A 15569-nucleotide genomic window follows, 5' to 3' on the forward strand; every position below is an offset into this window, starting at 1 on the left:
AACCGTTGGTTTTTTTAGCAGTCTTAATTTGGAAGCGAGGGAAGAAAAACAGCCGCCCAGCGGTCGCAGGGCCCAAATCAGAAGAGGCACTGGGGCGCCTTCTTTGGCGCAAACGTAAACAGCACAGCCAACAAAGCAAGTGGGACAATAGGATCGGGCAGAAGAATGCCAGGGGCGACAGATGGAAAAGACGTAAATTACTAGGGCAAAAAAAAAAAAAAAAAAAAGAGGAATTGCTAACAGCACTGGCTATGCAACGGCGCTTCGCTGATGTGGCACTGTTAACGACGGCAGCGGCAGCGTACTTGCTGCTAATTTTGTCCCGGGCTGCCGAGCAATTGTGGGCCAGGAATTACGAGAAGGGCGGCTGCGACAGTGAGATGGCGAGGGGAGGCCAGGCACCGAAATGCACTGGAGCTTCGGTGATCTAATTGATTTTTTTGATCTCTCAAGACTTCAATTTCAAAAATCGACCTCGGCTTTCTTTTCCTTGCCAGCGGCCTTCGTCAACTCCCTCGTCAACTCCCTCGTTAACTCCCTCGTTAACTCCCGTTAAGTCCCCGTGCCTCCAGCAACCCGCGGTCTGAGACATCCCTTGATTTGCACCCAAAGCGCCCCAGGCGCCAGGAGCCAGGGAGCAACCGCCCCACTTGCTTCCATGCTGTCAAGTTTCTTCTCTCTAAGCCCCGTGATTTTGCCCCTGCGCGCCCACATGGGGAAACCCGCATGGGACAGGCCCCGGCGGGTTTTGCGTTTTTGCCATGGCTGGGTTGGCAACTTTTTTTGCATTTGTTGCTACCGGGCTTTTCTCTCCAAAATGCTCCTTTGTTTCTCGGCTTGACAGCTTCATGCGTCGCCGCGCAGCTCGCTACTTCATCTTGGTGGTCCGTGCATGAACCCACAATCAGCGCACTCACTGCAGGCGGATAGCCCATGATCTGGAGACTCCATAGCCATTGGCAGTGGTTTTGGACTTTGCGGATTTTTGGAATTTTGAACTTTTTGACTTTCTTGAATTTTGGTGAATTGGTTGGCCACAGCACCAGTTGAAAATGCAAAACAATACTCTATGAGCTCAGTGCCCCAACGCTGAGTGCACCACGATCCAAGCACGCCTGAATACCTCTGGGGCTGAATCGGAATGGTTGCTCAGATGGGATCATCTCGCATGGGCCCGATTCACAGCAAATCGCTTCCTCGCATATGAGATGCACCCATTTTCACCTCTGGCAATATTTTCTCCAGATTCTGTTCTGATCCCGGGTGGTATTTTTTTGCTTTTCCTCATTGAGTACGGGGCCCCCATCTGACGATCCGATCAGACACAGCCTAGGAACCAAGCCGCTCACGCACCTTCCAGTTAAGCTTTGTGCCCGGGCAAGGGGCCCCTCCAACTGGGCTTGGGCAGGTGAAATTGCCGGAAATGGTGGCCTCCGTCTTCTAGCCGAGTGGGGGAAATTGTACAATTTGTACTTTTCATCTGATAGGCCAGACACCGCAGTGGACCATGTACTTAAGCTTTCTGCCAGATCCAGCTACGCACAGATCCTATCCTCTACACATACATCCGGGCTTCTATCTATTAGGCGATTCAGAAGTCACTTGCCCCTCAATCACATATATTCCCAAAGTCGCTATGTATCCACTGAAATAAATTATCATTATGGCTGCGGCCGTTGCCGTTCACCATCCGGTTAATCTCCACCCGTGGTGGCGGCGGGCCCAAAGTCCAACCAGTTCCACGTTCCGTTCCTCGCGGGCTCGTCCAAAAGTATCTCGTCCGTCGCCTCAAGATGCGCCAACCCGGCGCCAGCGTCCGTGTCCATCGATGCAAAATCGACATGGCGCAGCGGCGAGTCGTCAGCACCAATTGTGAAGGAGTCCAGCTGGAAAAGGTTCATGTTGAGAAGCTTGTCCATCTCGTCCGGGCCATTCTCGATGTTGTTCTGCCCGTCGTGCGGTTGCTGGAAGTCTAGGAAAGTCTGCAAGTGGTCGTCGTAAGGCAGGGCAAACGCGTCCAGCGGCTTGGCGCTGAGCTGCTTGAAAAGACCGGTGTTGTTGTTGGAAATGACGTTATCGAGGGATTTGCGCCCACCGTTGTAGCGAGCATCGTAGGCGGCTCCGTAACGGGACACAGGCAGGGGCTGGCCGTGCTGGGCAGAAGCTGAGTTGTTGAGCGGGCGGAGGATGCCGTGGAGTTTGTAAAACAAGCCGCAGGCGTTGCAGAGGAGATCGCCCTGGTCGGTTTTACGCCAGAGCGGGGTGGTTCTCGTGTGGCAGTTTGTGCACTGCAACGCTGGTTTGGAGGAGGAGGAGGAGTCGTTTTTTGAGTTCACCAGCGGCGCCGGAGTGAGCGTCGTTTCCTGGGCAGAACTGGACGTGTAGTTTTGCAGAGGCGACTCCTTGGACGAGTCTTTGCCCCGGGGCTGCGTCAACTTGTAGTCTTGCTTGAGGGTCAGCTCGAGCAGGCTGATGTACGAGGAAAGGAACAGGCTGGGGTTTGCGTTGCTTTGTTTCTCCAACAGGGACAGAGGAGTGGCCTCCTGCTTTTGTGGGGAAGGCTGGTGATGATGCTGATTATGGTGATGCTGTTGTGTGGCCGATGGGATCAGTCTGGGCTCGTTTTTGGGCTCTTCCGAGGTCTCCTCCTGGGAGATACGGCGGATGTGGGCCACGTAGTCGAAATGGTCGTCCATGTCGATGGACTTTCTCTTGAAAGCAGGCTTCTCCACGCCACCTTGATGACGTTTCATGGCCTTCTGGTTCTGGATACGCCAGGCAATGTTGGAAACTCTCTTGTTGTGAGGAAGGTACGCCTTGTGGTGGTACATGGATAAGATCTTGAGGGACAGGTCGTCGGAGTCTTTGATGAGGTCAGCCACCGTTGGTTTTTGTTTCATGGCGGGAGAAGATGAATATATAATGGGGAAGTTGGGTGAATGAGGGGCTGCCGCGCAGGAGAGTACCGCATAGAGGACCTACCTCTGCATTGAGTCACCGGGGCAAGTCCTGAACAGCGGGGGATAATTGGGTTTTTGGAAACATTGTCTGATTCTACGGGTGTCTACGACCTTGGGGATCTAATTTTTTTCTTTTTCGTCCCCAGGAAACCCCGTTTTTGAGGGGACCCTCTGCTGCTGGTGGCTGCGAAACGAGGCGATCGGGGCCGCACCGAAAACACCGAACAATGGTGTGCCGTAGCGGCGAGAGATCTTAGGTACAGAGGCCCAAAGCAGGGGCCTTTGGCCGCGCCGGGTTTCCATAAAAATACGGATGAGTGAATTTTCACTTTGGTGCGGTCATTTGACATATGCCACAGGGCAAGCTGATCAGAAACGGCAGCTGATTAGAAACGGCAGCTGATTAGAATTGACGGCAGCTGATTAGCTGAAGCGATAGGGGTCGCCATTTGCAACTCGTCGACGCTTATTTTTCTTTTTTTTTTCTTTTTTGTTCGGTAATACTTGAATCTGTTGTGTGACGCTGCCTCGAGCGTCATGAACCCAAAACGACTGCGGCGGTCTGGGGTAAAATGCCTCAGCGGTGGGGTACAAGGCATTCGCAGGCCTTCCAATTGGACCAGTGTCACGGTAGTTTTGTGTAACCTCCCACGCAGGGCCCAAAGCATCATCAGCTTTCTGAACATCCACTTCTTCATCCACTTCTTCTTTTCCTTCTTTTTTCTTCTTCATTTCCCCATATTTGCTCAGATGGACCAGTTGCTTTTCAGTGCTATTTCCGGATCGCTACGTGCATTGGGTTCGCGGATCCATGTTACCCCGAGCCGTTTCGCAGCCATCTGGCCACTAGAAGCCCAGAGACTCCGGCTTTAGCTGAAACAATCACAATATGCAAAGAATGAGTTTGGAAGTTGGGTTCTTGCTTTTTGGATTAAGCTCCTTTACTTTCAAACAATGAATCTGAAACGTCGCCAGCCCGGGCGTCATTCCCGTCTCGTAAATGGACCCCACAGACGTATCTCATCTGCCCGTGATGCAATGCTCCAGCCACTGAAAAATATCGACGCCTCTGGAGATCCTTCCGCCTAAGCTGGACATCCTCCCGCCTCCGGCTACGTATTTCTCAGCAATGACTAAAAACAGAAATACAATGGATGACTAAGGAGTCCGGGAGGGGGCATGGAAAGCTTGGTTTTTTGCATGAAAGCTTGGTTTTTTTCACCGTAGGGTGAATTTTCACCTCCGTGTGGGGCCAACAATGTCAGCTCCATACTCAAAATCGGAGCATATCGTCCGACATGGGCCAAAATGCTTGGAGGCCAGATCAGCTTTTCCGATTAGCCACTTTCTTCGTTCTGGAGGACCCTGAACCTTATCCTGACACCTCCTCCTAAAGTCGCGAATGCACACCGCCCACATCTCATCTCATGGCTGATAAAGTAAGGGAAAACAACGAGTACCTTCGGAATAAGGAAAAGTATATAGGCGTTGGAAATGCCGATACGACGCGAGACGAGTTTTTCACAAATGTCCACAGAGACACGCTAGCGTCCATTGCCCAGCACGACAGCTTGTTGCAGTATAACGCTGTGGCGATGAATGAGCCGAAGCTTTTTGTGAAGCAGAGTTTGATAAAGAAGATGGTCCAGCCGCTACGGAGGGAGACGGAGGGGGGATCGAAGGAGGCGAAGGAGGGGTGACTTTGTTGATGGTTGGTTGGTTGATGAGGTTGGTCATGATTGAGGGTTGGGTGTGGTGGATAGCATTGAGAGTATGGTGATGCAGAATGATGGGTTGAGGGTGTTTGGCGCTGTTAAATGCAATAGCGCTCTAATTTGTATTGATTGTGCTGGGTGGTTTAGAATGGTACTCATACCAAACTATCCACAGCAAGGCAGCGACATCAAACCAGTATCAGAGCTAAACGGAGCGAAACATAATCCAAATTCACAATGGGCTCCATATCCACGAAGGTGACCTTGATCTACGCAGTCGTTCAATCATTATGTCACTTTGGACGTTTTGGGCAATTTGCATCGGTGATGTGGTTTCAACCAGCCAGTCCATTGGAAGTCAGATTGCAAGGCGCCAGGGGACCTCTCCTACAAACGGATAGCAGCCAATCGACAAAAATGGTTACCAAGCCATATTGACGGCAAACGATACAATGATGATCTTAGCATGACTAGGCTAAACGGATCATTTCCCATCAACAATTTTTTTTTAACGATTATCTACAGACCACATGGGCACGGCGTTGAAACACTTTCAATCGCCTTCCATGCTACCTGGAGCTCATCGCCGCCGCAATTACTAGAAACTAATCTCAAATGTTGCCGCCAAATGAGCTCAATGTCCCGCTTTTCCTCATTGGTCAAGCGCCCCTACACTGAAAAATTCCCCACCTACTCAATATGTAAGGGTCCTATGAGCCGAAGGATCACCTACACGAAACACCATTATTATCCAGCTTTTTGATTCATTCAAAATTCCTTTCGTTCAAATTTTTTCTGCTTCCCAGCGGGCCACGTTGTACGCTAATATAGTGTGCCAAGAAACGTCAAAGCGGCTTGACACTCGGGTGCGCAGGCGGATTCTTCATGTAATAGATAGATGTACAAAAATTTCACGGCTTCATGCAGGCGAGCCGTTTAAATACTTATCTCGAGGACGATTGCCTTTTCACCCATCTATTTGCTTTTTGGCACCGCCAGTGGTCTCTTTAAAAACTAAGAGTAGCCGCTTTTTCTTGTGCCTGATTTGAAAATAAAGTCTTCCTGCTCGTCCGCTAACTCAACCAAAAATGTGCCGTTTTCTCGTGAGAAAGTTGAAGTTCAAGGCGGTCAAGAACCGAGAAGAGTAAGCCACTCGTCCGAGCCTGAACCTTACAGGTTAGCTGCTGATGCAGTGGCGTCGTTGTTTTCTGTCGATGTCGAGTCTGGTCTCTCTTCATTGCAAGCTTCTGATTTGGCTGCAAAACATGGTCCCAACAACTTGGGCAACGAGGAGACCATCTCGTATGTTGCTATTTTGTGCCACCAGGTTTTCAATGCCATGGTTTTGGTTTTGATCATTTCGATGATCATTGCGTTGGCGATCCGAGACTGGATTTCCGGCGGTGTGATTGCTTTTGTCGTTTTTGTCAATGTCTTTGTGGGCTTTATCCAAGAGGTGAAGGCCGAAAAGACCATGGGCTCGTTGCGTAATTTGACCTCTGCTTCTGCTGTGGTGATTCGTGACGGCCAGACTTCGACAATCAACGCCGTTGATTTGGTTCCTGGTGATATTGTTGTGATAAAAGTCGGTGATACGATTCCTGCTGATTTGCGTTTGGTGGATGCCATGAACTTGGAAACTGACGAGGCCTTGCTTACAGGTGAGTCTCTTCCAGTGACAAAAAATCACCAAGACGTGTATGACGTTGAGGAACTGGTGCCTGTGGGAGATCGTCTCAACATGGCCTACTCCTCTTCAGTTGTTACCAAGGGTCGTGCTACAGGTATCACCGTGGCCACCGGATTACACACTGAAATTGGAAAAATCGCCTCTTCCTTGCAGTCGTCTGAAGACGATTTGATAGTCAAGAAGCGTCCAGGCGTATCGCTATTCACTTGCGTCTGGAGATCCACTTTCAACATTATCATGAACGTTCTTGGTACAAATGTGGGTACCCCATTGCAGCGCAAGTTGTCATGGTTGGCGATTATTCTCTTTTTTGTTGCCGTGGTCTTTGCAATCGTGGTGATGGCCACTCAAGAAATGGATGTCAATCGTTCAGTTGCCATCTACGCCATCTGCGTGGCTCTTTCTATGATTCCCTCGTCATTGATTGTCGTGCTTACCATCACAATGGCTATTGGTGCCCAGGTCATGGTCACGAAGAACGTTATCGTGAGAAAATTAGACTCTTTAGAAGCTCTTGGAGGTATCGACGATATTTGTTCCGATAAGACTGGTACCCTCACCATGGGCAAGATGATTGCCAGAAAGCTCTGGGTACCTTCGCTTGGTACATTTTCGGTAACAAACTCCACCGAGGTGTACAATCCAGAGGTTGGTGAAGTCAGCTTTGTCAACTTGTCTCCTAAGGAGATTAATGACATTGATGAGGAGCCAGAATACAAGCCTTTCAGCACCAAACAGTCGCTGTACTTGTTTTCAAGGTGGATGGACGCCGCTACTTTGGCCAACATTTCCTCCATCCAGCCTGTCGAAAAAGACGCTGGCACTGTTTGGGAAGGTCAGGGTGATGCGACCGAAATTGCCATCAATGTCTTCTGTACTCGTTTGGAGTCTACGAGACAAAAGCTCATTGGCGATAGATCACTAGAGCATTTTGCTGAATTTTCCTTCGACTCCTCCATCAAGAGAATGTCGTCTATTTACGGTAAATCCAGTGCTGACGCTATGATCTACACAAAGGGTGCAGTTGAAAGAATCTTGGATATTTGCGAGTTCAAGTACGGGTCAAACGACCAGGATTCAAAGGAAGCACTCACTGATGCTCACAAGAAGGAAATCGAGGAGGTGATGAATAATCTCTCCAGCGAGGGCCTCAGAGTGTTGGCTTTCGCTGAACGAAACGTCAATTGTACAAAGATCAACATCAACAACCGTGAGGAGGTTGAGACTGGATTGACGTTTTTGGGCTTGATTGGTATCTACGATCCACCTCGTCCTGAGACCAGGGGCTCTGTTAAACTATGCCACAAAGCAGGTATCAATGTCCATATGCTTACTGGTGATATGCTTGGAACTGCTCGAGCTATTGCCCAGGAAGTAGGAATTCTTCCTCACAACTTGTATCACTACTCCGATGATGTGATCAAGTCTATGTGTATGACCGCCACTGAGTTTGACAAGCTCAGCGATTTGGAGATCGACAATTTGCCTGTTCTTCCTTTGGTCATTGCCCGTTGTGCTCCACAGACAAAGGTGAGGATGATTGAAGCGTTGCACCGTCGTAACAAATTCTGTGCTATGACAGGTGACGGAGTCAACGATTCTCCTTCTTTGAAAAAGGCTGATGTCGGTATTGCCATGGGCATGAATGGCTCAGATGTGGCCAAAGATGCTTCCGACATTATTCTTACGGACGACAACTTTGCTTCCATTCTTCACGCCATCGAAGAGGGAAGAAGAATGTCGTCTAACATTCAAAAGTTCGTTTTGCAGTTGCTTGCTGAAAACGTCGCTCAGGCGCTTTACTTGATTGTGGGTTTGGCGTTCTTCGATAATTCGGGCTTCTCTGTTTTTCCTTTGTCTCCAGTTGAAACACTCTGGATTATCGTGGTGACATCCTGTTTCCCAGCTATGGGATTGGGTCAGGAGAAAGCAAGTGACGATATTTTGGATGTGCCGCCAAACAACAGAATCTTCACATCCGGCATGATCTTGGACATGTTTGTCTATGGTACTTGGATGGCGGCCTGTTGTATGGCTGTATTTGTCATTGTCGTCTACGGAAAAGGCAGTGGCGAATTGGGCTACAAGTGTAACGAAAATAGCGGCAGCAATTGTGATTTGGTCTTTGAGGGAAGATCAGCCGCTTTTTCGGCCTTCACTTGGTGTGCTTTGTTTTTGGCTTGGGAATGTATCCACATGAAGTTCTCCTTCTTCAACATGAGACCAGAGCTGGAGAACCCGTGGTACGCGACTTTGGGTGCTGATCTCTGGGACAATCAATTTTTGTTTTGGTCGGTGATTGGTGCTTTTGTTTCTGTTTTCCCTGTCATTTATATTCCGGTGATCAACGATAAAGTGTTTTTGCATGGACCCATTGGTTACGAATGGGGTGTTTCCATCGGATTCACAATTGTATTCTTCGCTGGTTGTGAGGTTTGGAAGTTTTGCAAGAGAAGGTATTATAAAAAGGCATCTCTGGATGGAAACTATCTCGAGAGCTTTGACCCCTTCCTGGCATATTCTTCTTTTGAGAAGGTATAAGTTTCGTTTGTCTGGTTTTTTTCATTCTCTTCGGAGGATTTTTTCCAGGTGAACTACTTCTGCATCTCTAGTTTCGTTTGCTTTTCATTATACATTCTATCAAAATATGTCATTTTCGTAGGGGCAGTTGAGACTGCTGTGTCCATCTCTTTCACAAAGCCCACACCAGTTCAGTCTACCGCTGCTAGGGTCCACTGGTTTTGGTGGTCTGTAAATCCCCAATGTCTCGTTCTTGACATAACTAACAGGCCCGGAATTTTCTTTGTCTTCTGAGGGATCTTCCGGTTTTGATTGAGTTTGCTGCAGACGTAGCTGGTCGAGTTGCTCAGCCAAGGCCTTCTTCTGTTCCTCTGCAGCGGCAAGTGCTCTATCTTTGTCCTCCATTGACTTTTGATGGAGCAGGTCAACCTCTTCGAGGGCGGTCTGTAGTTCACTAAGCTCCTCGAAGGTAGGGCGCATCTTGAGTTCGTGCTGTAGGTCTTCCACTTTTTTGGCTATTTCGTCTGGATCCAGAGAGTTGGTCTGTTTCGATTGGAGCTGCGAGGTTTCACGCCTCGACTGCTCAAGATCAGCCTCAAGCTTCTTGACACGCTCTTCCATGGTACTCAGTTCTTTTTTCAGCTCTTCTAGTTGCCGCTCAAGGTCTTCAATTTTCTCATTTGACTTTGAGTCCGAGACGTTCAAATCACGCACTTGCTTCAGTAGACCATCAACCTCTTTCAGTTTGAACTCTTCAAGCTCGCTTTCCAAATCGTGAATCCTAGCATCCCTTTCCTTCACTTTCTTCTGGCTGTCTTGAATGACAAACTCCAAGGATGCTACATCCTGCTGAAGACGATCAAGTGACTTTTCGAGCTCTTGTTTCTTTTCCTCGGCATCATCCCCAGATGCCAGACTCGCTTGCTCCTTGAGTTTGTTGTTCTCCTCTGTCAAGGCTGCAAGGCGCTTTTCAAGCTCTGCGGTTTTCTCGCCTTGCCCGTCTCCCCTGAGTTCCTGAATCTGCTGCTCGTAGAGCTCCTCTGCTTCTTGCTGAGCAGACATCATGAGTTGAAGACTCTCACGCCATTCCTCCCTGGCCTTGTCGTTATCAGCCTTTTGCTTCGCTATCTTCTGGTTTTTCTGTTCGAGTTCCTGCTCTAGATCACCCAAGACAGCCTGTAGTTCGTTCACCGTGTTCTGAAGACCGGCAAGAATGTTGTCTCTCTCCTGGAGATCTCTAGACTTGCTGCCTAGTATGGCCTTTAATTCGCTAATTTCCTTTCTAGCGGCATCAGCATCGTACAGCGTCCTAGTTCTGTCGAACAAGTCCCCCAGATCACTTCTTGATCCACCCACAGACCTCGTAACAGACTCTCCAGAGGTGACTCTTCTCTTTGAGAGTGTAATTGGCTGAGCTAATTGAGGACTCTGTGACAGCGACAGAGGCCTGCTGACCCTGGAGAGTGGTTTATGGGTTGGTGATGGTGTTCTGAGGTTATCTGGAAAACCATTCAGGGGTCGTATCGTATCTTCGTACCTAGGCAAACGGGCATTTGATGATCTAAGTCTCTCCCAGGGTATAAAAAGACCACTCATGGGCTGCTGAACCTCAAAATATTGTACCCCATCAACAGCACCACTGTTCTTACCTCTTGAAGCTGCTATAGGGCCTTGAAGCTCGATTCCACCAAAAACCCCAGATTTCCCCTCAATGGGCCCTATGTACTTAAGGACACCGAATCCTCTTGTCGTGCCAGGTACAGCGACCTTGGTTCCTAGAAGTTCGCTCATAAAGATGAGTATTTACCTTTGGTGATGTTTATTTACCTTCGCGCGCTATGTATGCACTAGATCAGAGTTCGTCTTGAACAACTCTAGAGGACGCAAGCTGCTTAGCCCACGCCCACTTGGTTTGTTGAAGGCTTTCGTTTGGAATGCTGCGCTGCACCTTTCCGTCCGTGATGAGCTTTGAGCCTTGTAGCTCGTTGATATCTTTTTCAATTTTGGTGATTTGCTTGAAGTAGAGATTGATTTTGGAGGTGATCTCATAAGTAGCCTCTTCAAGCCTTTCCACCAAGGAGGTGCCACCAGCATCTGATTTACGCTCAAGTAAGAGCGGAGTCAGCTTCTCGAGCACTTCAGCGTGTAAATTTTCCACTTTCTTCATCTTCTCGCGGAGACGTAGCTTGAGCATTTCGCCTCTGACCTCAAGAGGACGGTCTCTGATGTTCTCTGGAGTGAAGGATTTCTCGAATTTGGCGATTTGCAACACCAACCGCTCGCAAAGCTTTCTCGTTTCTTCGCTATCTTCCGCAACTTTCATCAAAGTCTCCATTTTCTTTTTGAGCTCACGAGCTGCTAAGACCGTGCTCTTTCCGTCCACAACCTTTGTGGAGGCCTCCTTCGTGATGGAACTAATAGCACCCAAACGCCTGTAATCTTCGGGGTCTTGGTCGTACTCAAGAGCCTTGATTCTGTCTTCCAAGTATTTCGCATTAAGCCTGAGAATCTTGCTCATGGCATCGGTGGTCTGCAACACCAAACGCATCTCTTTCTCCACAGGAGTACCCTTGTTTTCCTGTGATCCAAGATGGCCAAAGACTCGAAGCTCAACATCATTCAACGGAGGCGCATCGCTGACATCGTCCGATGGAGAGGAGGGTCTAGCGTCTTCGGCTTTGGCAGGCTGGCTTTGGTCGGCTGTTTTTTGAGAAGCAGAATGGTCCATCGTAGTTACTTCTGGTTTCTTCTTCTCCGTAAACGGCAGTGTGGATGGTATGTTCAATTCATTCGATGAAGTAGATGTAGATTGGCTACCCCGTGATGATGGTAGAGACTTGTTGTCTGGCGATGCATCCTTCTTCAACGAAGCTGGAACGGCGGCCGGCTGGCTCTTATCGATTCCAGGAGATGCTGGATTTTCTTTCTCGGATGAAACCTCGTCTTTTTCAAGCAGTTCGCTAGAACTTAAAACACCTTGAGAGGACTCACTAGAGGGGGCGCTTCTTCGCTTGGAAGGTTCTCTTTCAAACCATCGAAGTCTTTGAGCGGAGAGGACTTCTGTTCAGTGGTCTCGGTCAGTTCTTTCTTCAAGACATCGAAGGGTGAGGATTTCTTTGGTATTTCACTCTTTGATGGAGCTTCATCGTCAACTCCACTTGACAACTCCTCCTCTTGTGTCTTCTCAGGACTCTTCAAGGATGCAAAAGGTGAAGTCTTGTCTGATGACTGAGAACCAAACATGGCAGGCTTTTCTTGAGGTCCCTCGCTCTGAGACGAGAGACCAGGTTTGATGAAGCCGCTAAAAGGTGATTGTTTATCATTGCTTGAATCCTTGGGAGCATTGAAGCCACCAAATGGTGAGGATTTATTCGTCTCTTCCTTAGGCTCTGCCTGACTGGATTGTCCAAACAATGACAGCTTTTGTGGTGCATCAGATCCCACAGGTTTGCCGAACAAAGGCTGTGAACTCTCTTGCTTTTCTGAAGCAGTTTTCTCGTCAGCCAGCTTGACGGACAACTTGTCAACCTCCGAAGAGAGATCAGACTGCTTTGTATCTTGGGGAGTCTCGGATGGCTTAGATTCTTCAAGTTTGCTGAAAGGAGACGGTTTGTTGGCAGAGGGCAGGCCAAATAAAGGCTTCTGTGGTTCTCCCGATGACTGGTCAGTGGGGGCATTAGTTTCCTGCTTTGCTTCCAGAGAGGCCTTGTCTTTCTCTGATGTCGGAGCTGAGCCAAAAAGTGACAGGGACGATGGTGCTCCGAATGGTTTTGCTTCGGACAGCTGACCGAATGGCTTGGAATCAGTCGATTGCCCAAACAATGGTTTGGAAGTGCTAGATGATCCAAATGGCTTAGCAGTGTCGGAGGATCCGAAAGCAGATGCTGGTTTTGAAAATGCGTCCAGTGGCTTTGCATCTGAAGAAGCACCAAAGGAGGACTCCGGCTTCGAAGACAGACTCAATGGCTTTGCATCAGTGGGATTACCGAAAATAGACTTTGTGGAGGTCGAACCAAATGGCTTTGCATCTGTTGTGGATCCAAAGGGCTTTCTCTCTGACGTTGATCCAAATGGCTTTGCATCTGTTGTGGATCCGAACGGCTTTGCTTCTGTAGTTGATCCGAATGGCTTTGCATCCGTCGTGGAGCCAAATGGCTTTGTGCTAGATGAGCTACCAAAGATGTCCTTCGATTCCGAAGAGGAGCCAAATGGCTTTGTACTGGAGTCACCGAAAATCGATGGTTTCAGGCTTTCGTTGGAGATGCTCTGAGAACCAAAAATATCATTCGATGCGGATGTTTTGCCAAATGGAGATGATTTAGCATCGCCACTGAGGGCATTGTTCTTTGAGGCATAACTTCCAAACCCAGATTTGACATCTCCACTGCCTTTGGTCTGTTGTTTTTGACCAAAACCAGATTGGCCAAAGCCAGGTTGACCGAATGCGGACTGACCAAAACCTGCCTGACCAAAACCTGACTTGCCGAACCCTGATTGGCCAAAACCGCTTCCCTTACTTCCTTCAGAACCAAACAGACCAAATGCTGATGGTCGCGAAGAGCCAAACGGTGATGCTGGTGGGGCTGATGGCTTGGAAGTTTGTTCTTTAGCGATTGGAGGTGCAGAGAAAGGACCCAGGCTGACTGGATCAGACTTGACAGGTACTGAGGTAGGACCCAGGCTCACAGTTTCAGACTTTTTTGAGACTGGTATATCCACCGTTTTTAGCTGTGGAATTGCTCTCTCCAAGCTGAGACCATCATTCTTGATTTCTCGTGACTCGAAGACGTCCCAGGCAATCAACATACCATTGTTGTTCAAGCAGAATAATCTTGGTAAAATACCGTTTGCCTCTTCTACTCCCAGGCAAGGCTCCTTAACAACTCTTGTAGTACCTGTGACATCTACCGCCATGCCGACTGGCAAAGTATCATCACCCGATTCGTCGTCAACAGGAAGTTCAGCACGATCCGTGTCATTAGCGTGAGCAATGAGCTTGCTTTCTTCACCATCATACTCAATAGATGCTATTTCGGTGGCAAGTGCAGTGGATACAAGCGCCAAAGTCTTGCCATTAATCCAGTTTTGCAAGTGAGTAGAATAGATTTGCTGGACTCGTTCGACCTCGCCGAATGGTGGTGCTAATGGCACATCGAGGGTATTGAAGCCTGACCCGTCTTTGGAAAAGAGCGTATATGTGGCATCCTCAGGACAAGGACTATTCATTAGAAGCCATTGACCAGAATGTATGGCAGCAATGTCGTTGTATGATTCCTCAACGGTATACGAGGAGAGCTTTTCACCGTCAGGCTTGTAGACAGCAATTTCATCCTTGGTGACGACACCGATAGCAGTTCCTTCTAGGTCCCAAGCGAAACCGTCCACATTTTCAAAAGACAGCACTGTTTCGTCATCCTTCAAGACATTAAGGGTACCGTTTTCCAAAAGGGCAGCAGCCAAACCTGGAACCGTGGGAGACACTTTAAAGTTCTTGACATCTTTCGCCATCTCAGTGAAAGTCTGTCCTCCCAGAAGCAATTCGTCAGTGGATACTCTATTTAGCGTTCCGTTCGTGACAACATAAACATATTCATTATCGGCGCTTATACCCACAATTGTGATTGCGTCAAGGTCGACGTACTTTCTGTCTTCCTCCAAAGTCTCAACATGGCCAATGACAAGCTGGGACGTGTTGGATGCAATGTACACTTTCTTGATGTTTCCCACTGCTAACAAGTTCAATGGCAGGGTGGCGACCTTGGAATTGCCAAAATCAACAGGAGCATCAAACAACTTGACACCATCCTTATGACTATCTAGATGGAAGCCGTACGTTTCGGTGAACTCCTCTGGGATTTCCGCCATGTTGTGGAAGAAGTAGTTGATTTGAGCGTTTGATGTGCAGGCTGATGAGCTGCAACCACCGGAGTATCAACACACGAAACAGCACGAATGTAAGATATACGGGTGTTTTAATTTTATTCATGACTCATGTATTTATACGGGCTTTTGTTCATCGAAGGTACCGACGGCCTTCTTGTCATCACCCTCATCTAGAATCTTCTTGATGGCATCGTCCACTTTCGCCTTAGGACCAAACTCGTTCTCCAATTCAGCCTTGGAAGCTTGGTCCAAGATTCCGTCAACACCACCCTGTCTGTTGGTGAAAACCTGCCAAACCGAAACTAGGTCCACAAGAGGAATTGTGGTGTCACCGCCCTTGTACTTCTTGATCAAGTCTGGGTTCTCGGTGAAGATGACAAAATCATGTTCATTGCCTTTGTAGAAAATCTTGTGTGGTTGTGGAGACATTATAGTTCAGAATTGTTGGAAATTGAAGCTTCAGAAAAATAATTGTTTAAGCAGCATTTGTAGAGTGAGAATCAGGTACACTTTACTCTGCAATATGAGTGAGCTTTGATGGGAGCTGGCTGAAGGTACCGTTGTGACACATTCCGAAGCACTCGGGCTTGTTTTGGACATAACCGTAAAAATGAATTATTTTTTAAAAAAAATCGTTATGATTCTCTAAAATTAAATTGATCCTGACAACTTCATCATATCTGGTACTTTAAGCTCTTGTTGTAGTGTAGCTGCCACCAAATGACATTTTCTTAGACCACGTGGACTCCTACTCACCAAGCATGACCTACTAGTGAAGCCCAAGAGCTAGAAGATGGCCTT

At 48.2% G+C, this 15569-nt stretch overlaps 5 protein-coding genes across 5 annotated transcripts; 1 reads left to right on the forward strand and 4 right to left on the reverse strand. All coding sequences in view use genetic code 12, as the record gives it.

Annotated features, from left to right (window-relative positions):
• Positions 1-1694: 1694 nt before the first annotated feature.
• CXQ87_002206 (uncharacterized protein) lies at positions 1695-2900 on the reverse strand (the record flags this gene model as incomplete). Its single annotated transcript, XM_025480722.1, has 1 exon — positions 1695-2900. One exon carries the CDS (start codon positions 2898-2900, stop codon positions 1695-1697), a length of 1206 nt encoding a protein of 401 aa, XP_025335022.1.
• A 1487-nt stretch (positions 2901-4387) lies between these two features.
• Positions 4388-8906, forward strand: CXQ87_002207 (U2 snRNP complex subunit YSF3; the record flags this gene model as incomplete). Its single annotated transcript, XM_025480723.1, has 2 exons — positions 4388-4603; positions 5838-8906. The coding sequence occupies 2 exons, from the start codon at positions 4388-4390 to the stop codon at positions 8904-8906; spliced, it is 3285 nt and encodes a 1094-aa protein (XP_025335023.1).
• A 99-nt stretch (positions 8907-9005) lies between these two features.
• Positions 9006-10676, reverse strand: CXQ87_002208 (uncharacterized protein; the record flags this gene model as incomplete). Its single annotated transcript, XM_025480724.1, has 1 exon — positions 9006-10676. The coding sequence occupies one exon, from the start codon at positions 10674-10676 to the stop codon at positions 9006-9008; it is 1671 nt and encodes a 556-aa protein (XP_025335024.1).
• Positions 10677-10737: 61 nt separating this feature from the next.
• NUP159 (FG-nucleoporin) lies at positions 10738-14750 on the reverse strand (the record flags this gene model as incomplete). Its single annotated transcript, XM_025480725.1, has 2 exons — positions 10738-11828; positions 11873-14750. The coding sequence occupies 2 exons, from the start codon at positions 14748-14750 to the stop codon at positions 10738-10740; spliced, it is 3969 nt and encodes a 1322-aa protein (XP_025335025.1).
• A 132-nt stretch (positions 14751-14882) lies between these two features.
• CXQ87_002210 (SBDS family protein) lies at positions 14883-15197 on the reverse strand (the record flags this gene model as incomplete). Its single annotated transcript, XM_025480726.1, has 1 exon — positions 14883-15197. The coding sequence occupies one exon, from the start codon at positions 15195-15197 to the stop codon at positions 14883-14885; it is 315 nt and encodes a 104-aa protein (XP_025335026.1).
• Between the last annotated feature and the right edge of the window lie 372 nt (positions 15198-15569).

The sequence above is a fragment of the Candidozyma duobushaemuli genome, assembly GCF_002926085.2.
Source record: "Candidozyma duobushaemuli strain B09383 chromosome Unknown B_B09383, whole genome shotgun sequence".
Classification (NCBI taxonomy): domain Eukaryota; kingdom Fungi; phylum Ascomycota; class Pichiomycetes; order Serinales; family Metschnikowiaceae; genus Candidozyma; species Candidozyma duobushaemuli.